This window comes from Manacus candei, unplaced genomic scaffold, assembly GCF_025592945.1.
Source record: "Manacus candei isolate 608988 ecotype Guabito, Panama unplaced genomic scaffold, ASM2559294v1 h1tg000043l, whole genome shotgun sequence".
NCBI classification, from domain to species: domain Eukaryota; kingdom Metazoa; phylum Chordata; class Aves; order Passeriformes; family Pipridae; genus Manacus; species Manacus candei.
The window spans coordinates 6,427,329-6,442,984 of NW_026138091.1; the positions used below are offsets into that span (position 1 = coordinate 6,427,329).

General features: G+C 42.4%; 1 protein-coding gene across 1 annotated transcript in view; it reads right to left on the reverse strand.

The window, feature by feature from the left end:
• The window catches only part of LOC127474681 (uncharacterized), a 141,500-nt gene that overhangs the window by 19,940 nt on the left and 105,904 nt on the right, over positions 1-15,656 (reverse strand). Inside the window, exon 6 of the mRNA XM_051795845.1 lies at positions 2,479-2,511. Coding sequence (XP_051651805.1) covers positions 2,479-2,511 — 33 coding nt within the window. The remainder of the gene's footprint in view (positions 1-2,478; positions 2,512-15,656) is intronic.

Consider the following 15,656-nt stretch of genomic DNA (forward strand, 5'->3'; position numbering starts at 1 on the left):
CACTATTTCCTCAGACAGCTCAGATTAGGAAGCCTGCATTAACTCATGTTCTTGTTGCTAATTCTCAGTCTGAACCTCCCTAGTTTAAAGGGAAATTCAGTAGTATAAAAAGAAATCAGAGAAAGGCAACAAGACTGGAATGAAACCCAGCAGCATGAAGTTCCTGATTGTCTCAGGAATTACATTGTTTTACCTCTCCTTCTTTCAGCCTGAGGACAACACTGTCATGGGCATTTGCTCACAATAATAATTTTTGTTCTCTGCCATGCACCTATACCAGCAAAGCTGCAATTCTGTGCTACCATAAGCATGGGAGCAGGGTCTATTGATACCAGGAAGGGTTAAAGACATGTCAATAATTTCACTGAACATCCTTCAGGCCAAGGATTAAAAATAATGTTCTTTGTGTAAAGACATGGCTTAAAAATAATTTAAAAAGTGTTATTTCACTACTCAGTTGTGACAACTGGAGAGTTGTAAACAGCCTTCTCTCTCTTTTCATGTATTCTTCTGTGCCTCCTTGCTTTCTGCACAAACACTTCCATTATTAATGGGAATGTCAAAGGACTTTCTTTTCTCTCTCTCTCTTTCTGTCTCTGACCACAGAGATGCTGCCAAGGCACTGCTGCAGGAGCGGTGGCATCCTGGTTGAAACACGCTACAGCATCCCCACGAGAATCAGTGCTTCAGCAGAGGGACAGGAAAATTCATACAGGGAACACCGGTGCTTTGGTTCAAGTGCCTATGTCACTTTGCCACCAATTAAATCTGTCATTACTTTGTTCTCCTACCAGATGACAGAGTCCAGGTCCCCTCTTTGTCCTCCTACACCCCAGACCAGCCTCAGTCTCTGGCATTTCTTACTGTCTTGCACTCAGGCTTGCACGATTATTGTTCAAACAAAACTTGCAGGAGTAATGCCTAGGGATCTTGTAGACCTGGTGGTACCACACAGGCCACTGGCAGCAATGGTTTCTGCCAGGCTAGGCTTCAGGCACAGCCACCAACTCTAGATCCCTTCTTCCTGCTGACCCCAGTGATATGTACTAGAAGAAAAGGCAACACAAACAGCCTCCCGGGAGTCTTTGCCTCCTGTATTTGGCCTCCTCTGCACAGCAGGGTTTAAGCCTCCGAGTCTCTCAGGTGCCACAGAGGAGATAGCTGGCTTTGTGCACTGGCAGATTTACTATCATGTTGTAACAGGAACAGCCTGATTGCAGCCATAACATTTGAAGGATATAAGCGAGACCAGGGAGGGGAAATATCTTTTATTAGAACAACTTGTTGTGTTTTGAATTGTGTGGTATAGTCAGAAGGTTATACACAGTAAGTCCCTCGGAACTTACACTGTGTTTCTTGCATAAGTTGGCCCAATAAAAGACACTACTTGTCCTTGCAAAACTGACCTTACTTAAAAGTACTACTACATTCACTCTATATGTTATGTCCACCATTCAGAGACACTAACCTGTGCATGGATTCGCACTGCTGAGACTGTCTTGATTTCTTGAAATCTGATTCCTGCACATGCTTTGGAGAATGACATCATTTTACCCCTTCAACTTCTGGTTAGGATGTTTTCTGTTTCTTATGTAACAGATCCTAATTCAGATTACAGTGGATATTACAACAATATACACTGTACAATAATGTATTAAAACCATAAGGTGGAAAAGTGAAAGTATTATTCCCTTCTGAAAGCAGACCTCTTTCCAGAAAAGCTATGGACCCCTTATGCTCCTGACTCAGCAATCATCCATCTGCATGGAGATACAGCAGCACAGCCCATGGACTCTGGAGACCCAAGGATGGACTTGCTCTCATGCCCACAGGCTTTTCTGCTGGTGCACATATAACAGAGTGCTAGAGTTAGGTTCTTGGGGTTTTTAACACAGGGCAGACTGGGAAAAGAAAATGAAGATGATTGTAACTGCAGTGTTTGACTGTTTTCACCTTGTGGCTTGCATCTGTCCAGAGTGTTAAAGAAGAATAATACCATCCAATACAAAAAATTCAAATGTGTTAGTCTTTATGACGGATCCAGTCTAGTTACAAAGTTCAGTCTATTTTATTTTGTGGATTTAGGGAATCTTTAGACCAATGGGGAGACTGGTTTTATGCATATGCCCCTCCTTGCTGTAATGCAGTCCCCAGCTACCTATGTTCAGGATACACAGAGATATCTATCACATGCTGGACTCACACCATGGAGGTGTGCACGTGTGTCTGCATTACCATTGCAAGGTGAGACATGCAGAAAGAGGACAATTCTAAGCAAGCACCATCCACTGCTTCCCCTTCTCTTTCCCAAGGGCCATCACGTGAATTGCTCTGATGGTTGTGCCTAGCAAGCCAACAGCTTTGCCCCAGCTCATACGACTGATGTATTTCCCTTCTTTCTTTACAGTAAAGGAGACCAGCTGAAATACTAAAAAGCTATTTCACTTAGTCTAAAGAATTTAAATTAGCTTTTCTTACCTGACCAGGCTTCTTTTGAACCACTTGTTGAGGCTGAAAAGTAAAACAAAAGCACAGTGAGAAACAAAATTCCCTGAAAGCACTTAACCGTGATTTCACAAATGCTAGGAAAAATGTTTTCAGCAATAGAAATAAAACACAGGCAAAGCCCACATTCAGAAGTGGAGAGATGTACATACTCAGCTCTCACACCCAGCCTCTCCTACACCTATCTTGCTCTGAAGTAGTTCAGATTACCATGGAAAAAGAGGAGTATGTTTGTATCATTAAAACCAAAGTGAAGTCTAATTTAGCGTGTTACATCTTTCAGTTCTTCTGTGGTACTGCTAAATTTCCTTTGCTGTATTAACTTACCAGACCATGGGAGTGGCTGATTTTATAACTGTATTTTTTTGTCTACACTGATGCTGTTCTCTCTTACGACTCTCTCTCAGCCATGAGTGGAGTGTCTTGCTGTGGGGAAGCCCTCCCTCTTGGTCATGAGCACAGCTCGGGAACAGCTTGGACAGAGAGGTGAAGGACACATAGCCCCATTCCTGAGCCATGGCTTCCCACATGACCAAAGCCATCCCTGCCAAAATCAGGAGGCTGGGGTGGGCAGTGGTTCCAGCCCTTGGAAGCTCTGGTTTCAGACCTTTGCATGAAGGTGATGCTCATGTGCTGACCCTCTTGAGCCTACTGATGTGATTTTGGGGATGCCCATCCTCAGGCAGGTTGGCTGTATCCACCTGCCTATGCAGGACCTGGTGCCCCAGTGGTTCCTCAGCAAGTCTCCCTCCTGGCTGCTCCCACCCAGGACTGGGAAACATGGTCCTCACACGAGTCAAGAGACCCACCAAGGTGCCAGTGCACTTCATCCCCACCTGGGGGAGGAGGAGTACCAATTAAGGAACAAATACAGACATGCTTAAAATCCACCACCACTACCCACATGATGTGATGATGCTTGTGGGTGCTAGGAGCAGCATGGAACAATAAAACCACAGATGAAGGATGCAATCCTGACACAGAAAGAACAAAAGAGCTTTTCTTACTTCAGAGGAGCAAAGCTCCTGCCTACCCCCCTTCCCTGCACTGTTTTCAAAGTCTATGAATCGCACGCAATGATTTTCTTTCTGCCCTTCCTTCCCGCTTTATCCCAATCCTAGCCATGATTTCAGTGCCTTGCTTGGGCAGAAGCCAATATGCTGTCCCTCTGCATGACCAAAAACCTAATTTTCATGACAGTGTAGTAGGAAATAAATGGAATATTTCTGAATAAGCAGTTCAATGTAACTGACCTTTCAGAGCAATATTTCAGTGGGAAGGATCAATGAAAATGTAAATTAAATGTAACTGATTCAATTCAGACTGCCCATCACAAGCGTCCCATTTTAACAAGAGATGCTCTGTTTATTTTCAGTCTTTTTCCAACTCAGCAGAATCCTAGTGTTGTTATATTTTTGTATCTGCGCCTCAGGCTCCAAATTCTGCTCTCAAATAAATATGAGGAAAAAAATTACATGACGGCTGGGTCTGTCTTTAAACTTCAGGGTGGACCCTCTTTTTTCCATTAAACTCCCTAGCAATGTATTATCAAGGCACACGTTTTATTGATGGCTTCTCCAGGTGGACTGCAAGCCCTGAACTCGATGGACATTTGCTGCCCTTGGGCTAAGGAATTATTTGTTTCAGAGGAATCTCTCATAATTAAGGAACTTACTGAGCTCTTCTGTAATCTGCCACTAGTGCTTTTCCACCTTATTTTCTTTTTTTTTGCCTGCTGATTACACCTGTACATGTGTTTACTCCCAAACCACATGAAAACCACAGACATTTTTAGAGGTTGACTGTTTTCTCCTACTCAGAAATCCCCATATATTTTTGGCCATGCACTCTACATTCATGTGACTCTCACACACTGTGGCTCAATGAAATCTTCTGAAAGAGCTACCAACTCACCAAATTTTCCATGAATTAGGTCCTGTCCTGACACTTCAGTGAGAGGAAAGACAATGTCTGAAACAAGGCCAGTTCTGGCTTTCTGCCTAGTATGTGTCACAGTAATTCTACCAGCTGCCTTTCTATACAGCAGTTCATACTTTTCAGACCACCAAAAAGCCCCTTGAATACTTTCAGTGATAGCTGGGGCTTGAGCTGCCAGCATGTTTTTCCAGCCTCTGGCACCCAGTGGCTCTGGACTGGACCTAGAAAGGTTTTTGTGTGTGTGTTTGGTTTGGTTTGTTATTTTTGTGAATGGCTTCCACAGGGGACTCCGACTCCAGCACAGTCCTATCCAGCCATTCATAAAAAGCAGAGGGAAAATATTGTACTTTGCCCAGTTGGAAACTGTCTCTCACACTGACCAAGGTTTGCAAGAATCTTAGTCATTCAAGACCTTTGCTATCATACTGCTCCTTGGCAGTGCTTGCTTACTGCCAGCTAGGTTTCCACTGGATTTGGGATCTGGAGTTCAGTGTGTGATATGCTTTCTCCCTTAAATGGAAGCAGCTCAGCTATGCAAGTTCAGAAGCAGGGCTTAGTCCCTCAGCTGGTATTAGTGGCACACACCACTGACATGATAGGACCCATGCCCACTCATGTCACACTGAGGGCTATGGCTTGTGGCAGCTGAATCACTGCAAGGGCCAGTTTTCAGGGGCACTGCTTTTCCTGCTTCAGCCTGGCTGTGTGGGAGAGCTAGCTGGACAAATAAATCCAGAAAGGTCCAATCCTGTAAGGACTGCATGCTTACTTAGGTCACCATGCCCAGAAGAACTGAGGTTTAGAGGAGTAACAAGAAATTTCAAAAGCACCTCTCTCATTTCTTTAACTGTTGTGGATGTGATGCCTTTGGAACCTTTTTGACACACTAGAGATACTAATGCCTCAACTCACTAAACTTTGTGTTCACTGAGTTATCTTTTTGGAGCTTCAAAAGAAACATCTCTGATTTACAAGTGTGTTGCAACTGCATGTTCAACTAACTGGAAAGAAAGAGAATCTGCCTTGGTTATTGAGAAGACTGGAAGCATAAAATACCCACAGACAAGAGACTTTAAAGAGGTACTCTGGAGGAAAATAAAGTTGTACACAAGACACGAGAGCTCTGAACTATTCTGTATTCTCCCCGCCAGGAGCCTGCAGAGTAACATGGCAGAATTTCTACTCTGTCAGAGGCTCTCTCACTAATGTCAGTGATCCTAAGTAAGGAGAGGTTCATGCAACACAGCACTTTCACATTTCATTTTTATCCTAGGTTTGAAAAACAGCTGTTGTACACTGCATGTATATCAGCTGAAGTTCCATACACTTCAAAGTAAACTTCAGGGTTTTTTACAAAGTCAACATTAAGTATCTTTCTTAAATCTACATGAGACATAAAGAACAAGTGACAGTGTTGGAAAAATCCTATGACCAGGTCTTCAAATATCCATCATGCAAGAACAAATCCAAAATACAGAAGTATTTCTTTTGCCGGGTTTTAAATATTAAGTATGTGAGCTAAGGCAAAAGATAACAATTTAGAACTTCAGGCTAATATTCCTAACTTTGAACAGAAGAAAACCCACAAAACACCTGAAAAGGAATGTATAGGAAGTTTTTGATTGTTTTATCTTTGCTGTAAGTTTTGGATGTTCAAAGTCCAACTGACTATCTTCTAGAAGACACTTCTTCCACTCCTCCTTTGTCACCACATCCCTCATTTTTTTTTTTATTTTCAGATTCTGTTACTTTACTCTTTGTCACTATCTTAGATGCATCCTTACAGCCTACCGTCACTGGTCAAACAATTTCCTTGCCTTCTATATGAGAAAATGTATATCATGTGATATATTAATATTCATCTTGTACCAGTGGCCAAAAGTTGTATCAAATTCAATTTGTCACACTTCTCATTCACTGGAGTCCTCTTATCCTGTGACTTTTTATATTAGAAAGCTAAGGAAGGAAAAGGGTAGGATATGGGTAAGTCTATTTCAACTACTACGAGCAATGCTGGAACATATTTTTAATGATCAGATATAAAAGCACTGGTTTGAATGCAAATCATCTTCTGACTGCTGTGCCTGAAGCTCCAAGAGCAAGCTGCACACTCACAGTGCTCCTAGATTTTGTATTTGTGTCTTCCTCTTCAAAGTGAGTATTATGAAAATGTCTGACTGATGCTTCTTGGCAACAGCGATTCTCTGTTTTTTTCCAACAGCCTGACACAGACATGACATTTCCATGGAGGTAGCTCTGCTGGTGAGACTAAATGACCATGGTGTAAACTACTATTCAGTTAAGATGACATTTATAGTGCTGACAGCTCAGAGATCATTAAAATAATTTCATAGGTCACTCAAACACTTGTAGTTCTAAATTAAAAGATGAGTAAAACCATATTTAGTCGTTTTGTCTACACATCTTTGAAAAATCAGCAAGTTCATATTATATCTGTTGAAACCAATATAATCCAAAATAAATCATGTCTTACAAGCAGTTCCATATGAGAGCAGAGTAACTACCATTTTGCCCTACAGCTTTAATTGGTTTGAGTCCAGCCTTTTTCTCCCTCTTCCAACAGAGTGATACAGCCCTGGGACCAAGGGCCCACACAGCCCACCAGAGAACCCTCGCCTTCAAGCAAATCCACGTGCAGCTTCTTGATCATCAGCAAGAATCTACCCCAGATTGCATGGGATGATGTGCCTGCCATTTGCTCCTCAGGTCAAGGTATGCTCATGGCTTGCTTCAGAAATTATCTCCCTTTTGAGGCAGTAGCAGAAATGCTTCTTTATCCCATCAATAATGATGGGGGAAGTCCACTCTGCCCAAGTAGGACTAGCTTGTGTTTTGGAAGCACGGGTCATGAATTGTCTCTCCTGCCTCCATCATACGTTTGCAGTCAACTGGTAACTGTGATGTCTGTGTATGCACACTGCTGTGGGTCATTAGAATCTAACAGCAAAACCATCTGGCCCTTAGAGTTCAAAGGATATTTCACAGTTCTCTGTGTAGTCCCATAAATGAGGCTAATAGTAATCTGTGGAGAATTCTGGCAAAATCTATGGAACTATTCTTTATTTCCTATCCTACTTGGCAATCCTCTGAGTTTTGAATACCAAATACAATGTCAGGTCATTAAAAAATATTTATTAGCTTTTAAACTGACCTTCCTTGACTGATGTTGGAACAGCCTGCAGCATGTCAGGAGCTGCACCAATTAGTTGATAGCAAAGAGTATTTCTATTCCATTTGTTGAGGAGAGCAGAAAGCATGAGAGTTTTCCAAGTACACAAAGTGAGTTTTAATAGTCATTTGACTGGTAACAAAATTTTATATTTTAATTGGCAAATTCAAAACACGCTACTTCAAATAACTCTTTCGGTAGTCTGAAAATTCAGGCAAAGGTACATATATCCAGTTAGGTATGTATATATCCAATGGAAGTCAAGCAGCTGATTTCATCATGATTAGGATTTCATACGTTTTGTTTACAGAAACCTACCTTCACTACAAATCATCTGTGAATTGCTACATTTGCAATGGTTTTATGTTCTGAGAGGAATAAAACAGTGAAAGGAATTTATTAAAGAATCAAATTCTGTTTTCTTTTATGCTCATATAATCCATTACTTTTCAGTTGCTTTGACCCAACCTTCCTCCCACCATTACAGATCTTCATAAGTACAAATTTAATGATTAGAAGGGGAAGGGAAAACCCATCATTTTTATTCATCTGCTAGCTGAACTGTTAGTTCAAGCACAACAATATTCTGTTGAGCTTATCAAGGATATAATCAAAAAAAAGCACAGTAGCTGTCAGTTCAGTGCTCTTGATAGATTTTTATTAATTCTTATAATGTTTCAGCCAGTATTGGTTACATTTCTATAAAATATTTAGGGTAATGCAGCTTATGAAATAGCCATTTAATAAGCCTTGTATCTGTGGTTCAATACTACAAGCAAAGTTTAAATTGGTGTACTGAGCTAAAATCAATACATTTTGTCAGCAGGAGGATCTGCTGTTGCTGACTGCTCATGTTCAGAGTCATCTCTGCATTATTGGGTTCCCCTGTTTCTTCAATATCATCCATCATGTACTTGATAAGCTTTCCTGATGCATTTGCCTTAAGTTTAGTTTGGCATCCAGTGCATTTTCTGCTGAAATATTACGAAACATTTTCTGTCTTTCAGAATAATTCTAGTACATAGTTCAACATTGAGGGTTTTTTAGATATACACATAAGGAAACATGAGCTGGCTCTTTTGTCTGGCAAACATCATATGTGTCTGTCTATTTATAACTCCTTACATATAGTCTGTCGACTATTGAGAAAGCCAAAGGGGAGTTTTCAGTTATTCTTACCTATAGTGTAAAGAAAAAGCCCTACATTTTAGTAGACAGAAATAAATTATAAGTTATTCGCAAAGAAACCAAGCCCTCATTATTCAGGGATACAGTGATCAGAAACTACTTAGTTTTATACCTTGCAGACCTCTCCAGACAAATAACTATTGTGCTATTTATCTCCAGACTATCTTGTCTGTTTGGATACAGCAACTCCTGTGTTCACCATGCATTTCTCTTGGCCCATGTGGAAATGATTTTTGGTCACGACTAAACAGGCTAGATTTGAATTGATGACCTAGAGGTGGAAAGCACTGTATCACATTACCATCTGGTTCCAACTTTCGTTTTAGAGTCTTCTCTCCTTGATCAGGCACCTCCTGCCATATGGACTGAAAACCCAGGGCAGTTCCTGCTGCAGAGGCCATTCTCAACAGAAGCACTGACGGCTGCATGGAGCTGATCAGAGCTGCAGAACTGTCATCAGTGGAATCATCTCTGAACCTGACTGCCAGGAGCTCTGGAATCCCCCTGACCTTTGCACTGGTCTCCAGTAAGGCAATAGAGTAAAATGGTACACTAAGTTCCAAACAAGCCAATCTGCTGCAAAATCTGCTGCTGTTTGGAAAGTGAACTCTAAACTTCAGTGATTTTGCTCAAAATGTAACTATTGTCAGGTAACATTCGTCTTTCTGATCTCCTACGTTCATTCTTTGCCTCATTTTAAGGTCACAAAAACCTTCACTCATTTGGTAACAGTGTCCTTAGTAATTCAGAAATTTGAAAATATGCACATCCCATTTTCCACAATGAAGGCTTATATACAAGTAATCAGCTTCATTTCCAGGCCTATGAAAGCTTCTGCCAACAACTGGCCCAAGCTTAGAGGCAGGAATGAACAAAGAACTGAAGTGGCAGTGATGGAAAACAAGGGGTAAACTGCTCCTCTGGGCAACACTGGGACTACAGCAGTGTCCCAGCAGTATCAGGTGGCAACTCTAACCCTAGCCTTCTCCATCTCCGCCACAGTGCTGCTGCAATGGCCATGCCACAGCCCAGACCTGCACTTCATAAGAGCTCCTGAAGGAGGATACTGGTGCAAATACAGCATGCACTTCCCTTGGCCCTTAGGCACCTTCATCACCCTGGAAAGGCAGCCATTTGAGCTACCTTGAATGTAGTGAGATTCGAACTAAGGAGTCTGTGTCCTCTTTTGGGTAGTTCCCAGTGGCAGCCTGTGGCATGTTTCTTCAGTTTAGTTGCATGCTACAAGAGCTGCAGCCTCCAGAGATTTGCACTTCATGTTTTAGCGAGGCACATCTCAACCAGAGGACAGTGTCAGAGTGGGCGCTAGGTAAGGCAGGTGCAGGAGACTGTGATCTGCATAGAAAACCTTCAGACTTCACCAATAGGAGAAAACAATCCAGTTCAGGACCTCAGCCTGCCTTGCATACATACCACCCTTCCTCCTACTGCATGGAGCCATGTCTTCCAGCCTGCCTAGAAGAAGGAGCCCTGGGTTGTGCTACTTCCTTAACAACATCTGTTATGTGGCAGAGGACAAGATGGCGAAGGAAAGAATGCTCCCAGCTGCATGGCGCAGAAAACTGTAGGGCAGTGCTTGACACTGGTCGTGTTCAGGCACTATTCAGCTCACTGAGCACAGACACAGCTCTAGACATTGTTAGGAAGAGCTATCTGTCCCCTCATCTGCACAAACTGGGGTAAGGATACAAGGGATATAGGCAGCCTTTTGGTACAGTCATTTCTACCCCTTCAGGGATATAAATAAAGCACCTTGTACAGAGCTTATGTGGTCAGCCCCAAGGGCGGTCCTAAGCTCCTGCAGGAGCTTCTCTTCCCATCCAACCCATTGCCTCTGTGACCTCCCATTGCCCTGTGACGGCTGGGCAGGGTTTTTCTCCAAAGAAAAGGCACACAGCGAAGGAAGGCCAATCGACCGTGCCTGGCTGATTTTCTGCAGCTGAGGATCTGGCCTGAGGCACTTCTCTTGAACTTCTTTGTCTGAGCAGATCCATTGGTAGCCACATGGCTGGCTGGGGATGTTTTTCTATGTCTGGGATATACAGATGTCTGATTTCTGTCTCTCTATTGAACAGATTTGACAATTATTACTGCCTCCAGGACACTGATGCTGCTAAGATTGTCTGTCAGAGTCCAACCAGAGACTGCTGATATTCTGGCATAGTTTCACAAAGAAGTCAGTGTCCAAAACAGAAATAGATTTTCCACGTACTTGAAATATACCAGGGGCTTGGTGATGAGTTGTTGTAATTAATCCACTTCCTGGCTTGATATATTTTGGGATCATTCTGGTGTGTGGCATGTTAAATACTGAGCTCGGTTCATATTCTTATTTTTTAAATGGAAATTACGTTCATTATGTTCAAAGGCCTGACTTCTAGGCCCTCCCTGCAAAGCAAAAAAACCCGCCACCACCGCATTGCATTTCTAGTGTGATTTTACTCTTAACAGCAATTTCATCACGTGAATCGTTGTGAAATCCATGCAACACAGTAATATATTTTAAACGACAGTGGCAAACCCATTTTCGCTTTTATCTAGCTAGAACCCATTTAATAAAAGATCGCGAAGTCAACATCTACAATATCCTATTGTCAGCCTCTCAACAACATCAGAAATATGAATAGTGTCTGAGTACACATGCTTCCCCTGGTTTGAGAGTGAAAAAAGGGGAAGAGAGGGAGTAAGAAAGAGATTCTGTTCTTGATAATCCTGGTGTAATTTTGAAGTTGTTCTATTTATGTCCCTGGACAGACTCTGAATTTAGCCCAATCTAGGAGAGAAGAATGTGACCATAATTTTACAGGACAATTACCTGACTGTCTAGCTATAGTTACTTAATACCCTTTTGGAAGCTACATATGACCAAAAGATCCTACTTGTTGCTTGGATCTAACAATGTGAACATCAAAGGTTATGTGTGTAAGGTATGCATGCAAATCTCCTGCAGATTTTTCATAATAGTATTGAAACCCGATACCAGATCAAGAATGCAGCGCCTGGAGCACCTTACTACAGCCCCACTCCCTGGTACAGCTTAAAGTGGTTTCCTTGCTCACAGAGCTCCATCGGCCTCTTGGAAAGTAGCCGGCTTTTAAATGTTAGGGTTGCTAGGCAGGGCTTGTGAAGATTTTACCAAATGCAGGTTATTTCAGAGAATAGGACTGATGGATATTTCATCTCACTTCCTGAAAACTCTTCCATATTTTGTTGCTTCTGTTGCTGAAGTGACAAAACCTGATTTTTCATACTGCAAAAAAACCTCAACTAAATCCTGTCCTTGGCTAAATTCTGCCCTTGGTTCAAACCAGTTCCAGAGTCTACTCTGGTAGAGGTAAGTGCTTCCATCTCCCAATTAGTTACATTTTATTGTGCTTGGAACCTCGGTGGCTTGGGACATGCCAAAAATATACCAGCTGGTAGTATCTGTGGCTAGGTGGCCATGGCAGAAGAGGTGAAAGCAGCTTGCTGGATGAAGAAGGAGGAGAGCTGGTCTCCAAATGGTGCTGCAGTTGGCATAGAGAGGCATACCTTTCCTGGGAATTAGGTACCCTGGGTAGACAGAAACTTGATTCTGAACACAATGTGCCTCAGTGAGATCAGCACCAGACTGCTTAACAGCAGCTGCATGATCATTTTAGCATTGGCAGCAATGTGGCCAAGGATACTCTGCTACTTTAGATATTAACAGGTAAGGGTGATGGTGCGGAGCAAGGTCTTTCTGCTGGTAGTGGCTCCCAGGCACCTAAACGTCCCCACATTCTATGGCCATGACTGCCTAATCTCAAGTAAGGCTTTCTCTTGAGATGGGAGCCTTAAGTGTGCCTTGAGGCAAGCCCCACAGACACCACAGGTTGCTGTGAGCCAGGCAAACCCCGTGGCCAACTAGGAGGCCACCAGCGAAGGAAGGACAGCATTTGGAGGAGGGGTGGAGAAACAACTTGGGTCAGTGTGTGTACACCTAGGTGCTTCTGGAAATCTTAGGCTAGTAGGAAACAATGCCAGGAAGTTTTGGTTGGGTCACACAGTGGGAAAGATCCAAAGGGAGAGGATGGAGGAATGAAAGTGGCAAGGAGAGATGGCAGGCAAGAAGGGGACCAAATTCACACTACCTCCTCTGCTTACGCACAAATGGGAACAAGGCTCTGCACTGCCCATTATGTGGAAGGAACTGAGAGGAAAAACAGAAATACATTGTTTATATTTCTTTTCGTCCACCAAAGCGCACAAGATGGCTGTATTGTGGCCATATTTTTGTATGAAAAGTTTAGATATAAATATCAGATAACTAAAAGTAATCACAATATTTAAATATGTAATCTTATATTTGAATATCCTTTCCATCTCTGCAGGTCCTAAAGTGATTTGCACACTTGAAGTGACATGGGAACTTTTTAAAGGGATCTGTTTCACTCTGCCCTGCAATGCAGCCATTTCTGGGATGAGGGTTGACAGCAGCTTTAACAGCACAAGACAGTGTTACATACAGTTGGGGCATGAGGTGAAGAATAGCGTATCCAGTGTATGTGGCAGGGGAGGAAGGATGTAATTATCCAGACTTGAATTTAGCTAGTACACCAGGCTCAAAATCCCAACTCTTTTGAAAAGTGCCATGGGAACTCTGATGACCACAAGCGGTCAAGGCCTTGATTTTACATCTCATCTGAAAAGCAACACCTCCAACAAAAACCTTCTTGAGTACCACAAAAAGGTATTTTTCCTAAGTGAATGAGAAATAAAAGGGAATCTCAGCACAGCAGCCAGGTGTCCTTGGAGGTATTTACTTTGTTTCTCAGTTAGCCTATATAATCTGATAGCCATGGGCACTTGAAGAAAACAAATCTTAGACGTTCTAAAGGGTGAGCCAATATATTATATGTCTTCCAGCTATAAAGTTATATATATGTAGGAATATGCTGCAATGCCTGTTCACAAGCAATTTAAAATCAGTTATCAGTCTTTGCTTTAAGTAGGTGTTGGTTTTGAATGCACTTGAGGAAACAGTATTATGTACATAAGAAAATGTTAGATGGATTTCACTCAAATGCGATACATGAAGTGTAGACCAGTAAACCTAACAGTTTGCCTCCTTTATAGGAAATCAAAAACAAAATTGTGAGTTTTGACTGACAGCAACAGATTGCCCTATTTTAAAAGAAAAATCTAGTTAGCAGAAACACAGACATGCTTGTTCCTGACCACACTGGAAGCTTGAGTGAGCATTTGTCTGCTTTGCTGAACACATATAGGTATTATTTAACTTGTTACCCAGCTATTTTTTTATTTAATAATACTAATGCTATGAATTATTACGTATTATGTCCTTATGCCCTCAAAAGCAATTGAACTTAATGCTTAACATTTTCTCCTATTTCCTTTCTGCTGCTGCCTTTTCTGTAAAAGGAGTGTTTCTGCTTTTAGCCAGATTCATTGCCCACAGCATTAGAAAAAACCCCAGCAACAAACATACAAAATCCAAGCCTTCTCTTGCTTGTTACTTTACTCAGTTTACTATGCTCTCATTGTTTTACTTTAATCGATGGAGCTTGATATCATAATAATTTTCCTTAGTCAGTTCATAATATCAATTCTCCTGTAGGTGAGAAACAATATCTCAGGAAATAGCACCTGATATTCAGGAATATCGCAGGAAATTTACATTTCCACTTTGTAAAGTGTTATTATTTTGGACTGACAACATTTATTTCATTATTCCAAAATATTTGGGTCCCTGAAAGCATGACAGAGAAACGGGTGTCCTAGCTGGTCTCTCACTAGCTTTTCATGGTCATTAGCGATTAATAGTGAGAAGACAAAACAACTCACTGCTGAAAGATGTGTGCCTCACAGGCAGCTCTCCCTGTTACCCTTACAGGAGTATGGGAGTGACTCAGCTGTTTCATCAGTCTACTCCTGCTTGGCCAGCCCTCCTTTGCAGCAGGGCTGATGTCTGAGTGCATCCTTTCTTGCTAGGCAAACAGCACTGAAGAATGAGGTGGTGGATGCGGCCAGAGGATTTATTTCCCTGAAGGAATACAGGATGCTTGAGCATGGTTTCTGCAGGCACTTGGATGTCTTCCATCTACTCTTTTATTCATTGAGTGTGAGAATGCAGTATTTTGGGACCATGGGCAGTGGAAGGAAAGCTGCCCCCACCTAGATACTTGCAAGCCTTGCCACGTTCACAACAGCTGTAGCAAATAGCCCCAAAATAAACGTCAGCCTTTCAGCATTTTTTCTCCCGCAGGGGCATTTTTTGGTGACCACCAATACAAACTATAGCAATTTTACTGCCTTAGTGTTCTCAGCACAGCCATGAGGTTGGGCAGGAAGGAGGGGATCTGTCAGAAGGAAGCTGCAATCCTGCTGCACATTTCTGATCCATTTTCTATACCACAAGGAGTCCATTCAGCTTTAGCACCCTTCTTCCCACCACTTCAAACTTATCTTTGTCTGTTTTGTTTTCTCCTTCCAAGCTTACACTGGTGGGGAAGAGTCATGCCCTGCAGTGCATAGCAGAGTACCTGCTTTGAGGAGCTGCGGCTGGGGCAGTGAGCGGTGAGGCTGCATGTTACATCCCGTCATGCTCGTGTCAGGAAACATGTGCTGCTTGAAATAACGGGGGGAGAGGGTTGTCCACAACAGCCCATTGTTTCTCCCAAGGAGACCACCCTGCCACCGAGAAACATACCAAATGGTGAGCATGAGGCGACTGGACTGAAGGCAGAAATATTTCTAAAAATGGCTTTATTGGTGGAAGTCTGTTGATCTCGCTCCATGGCTCAGGAGGAAGCGTGACTGTGGGAATGTTCTTGCA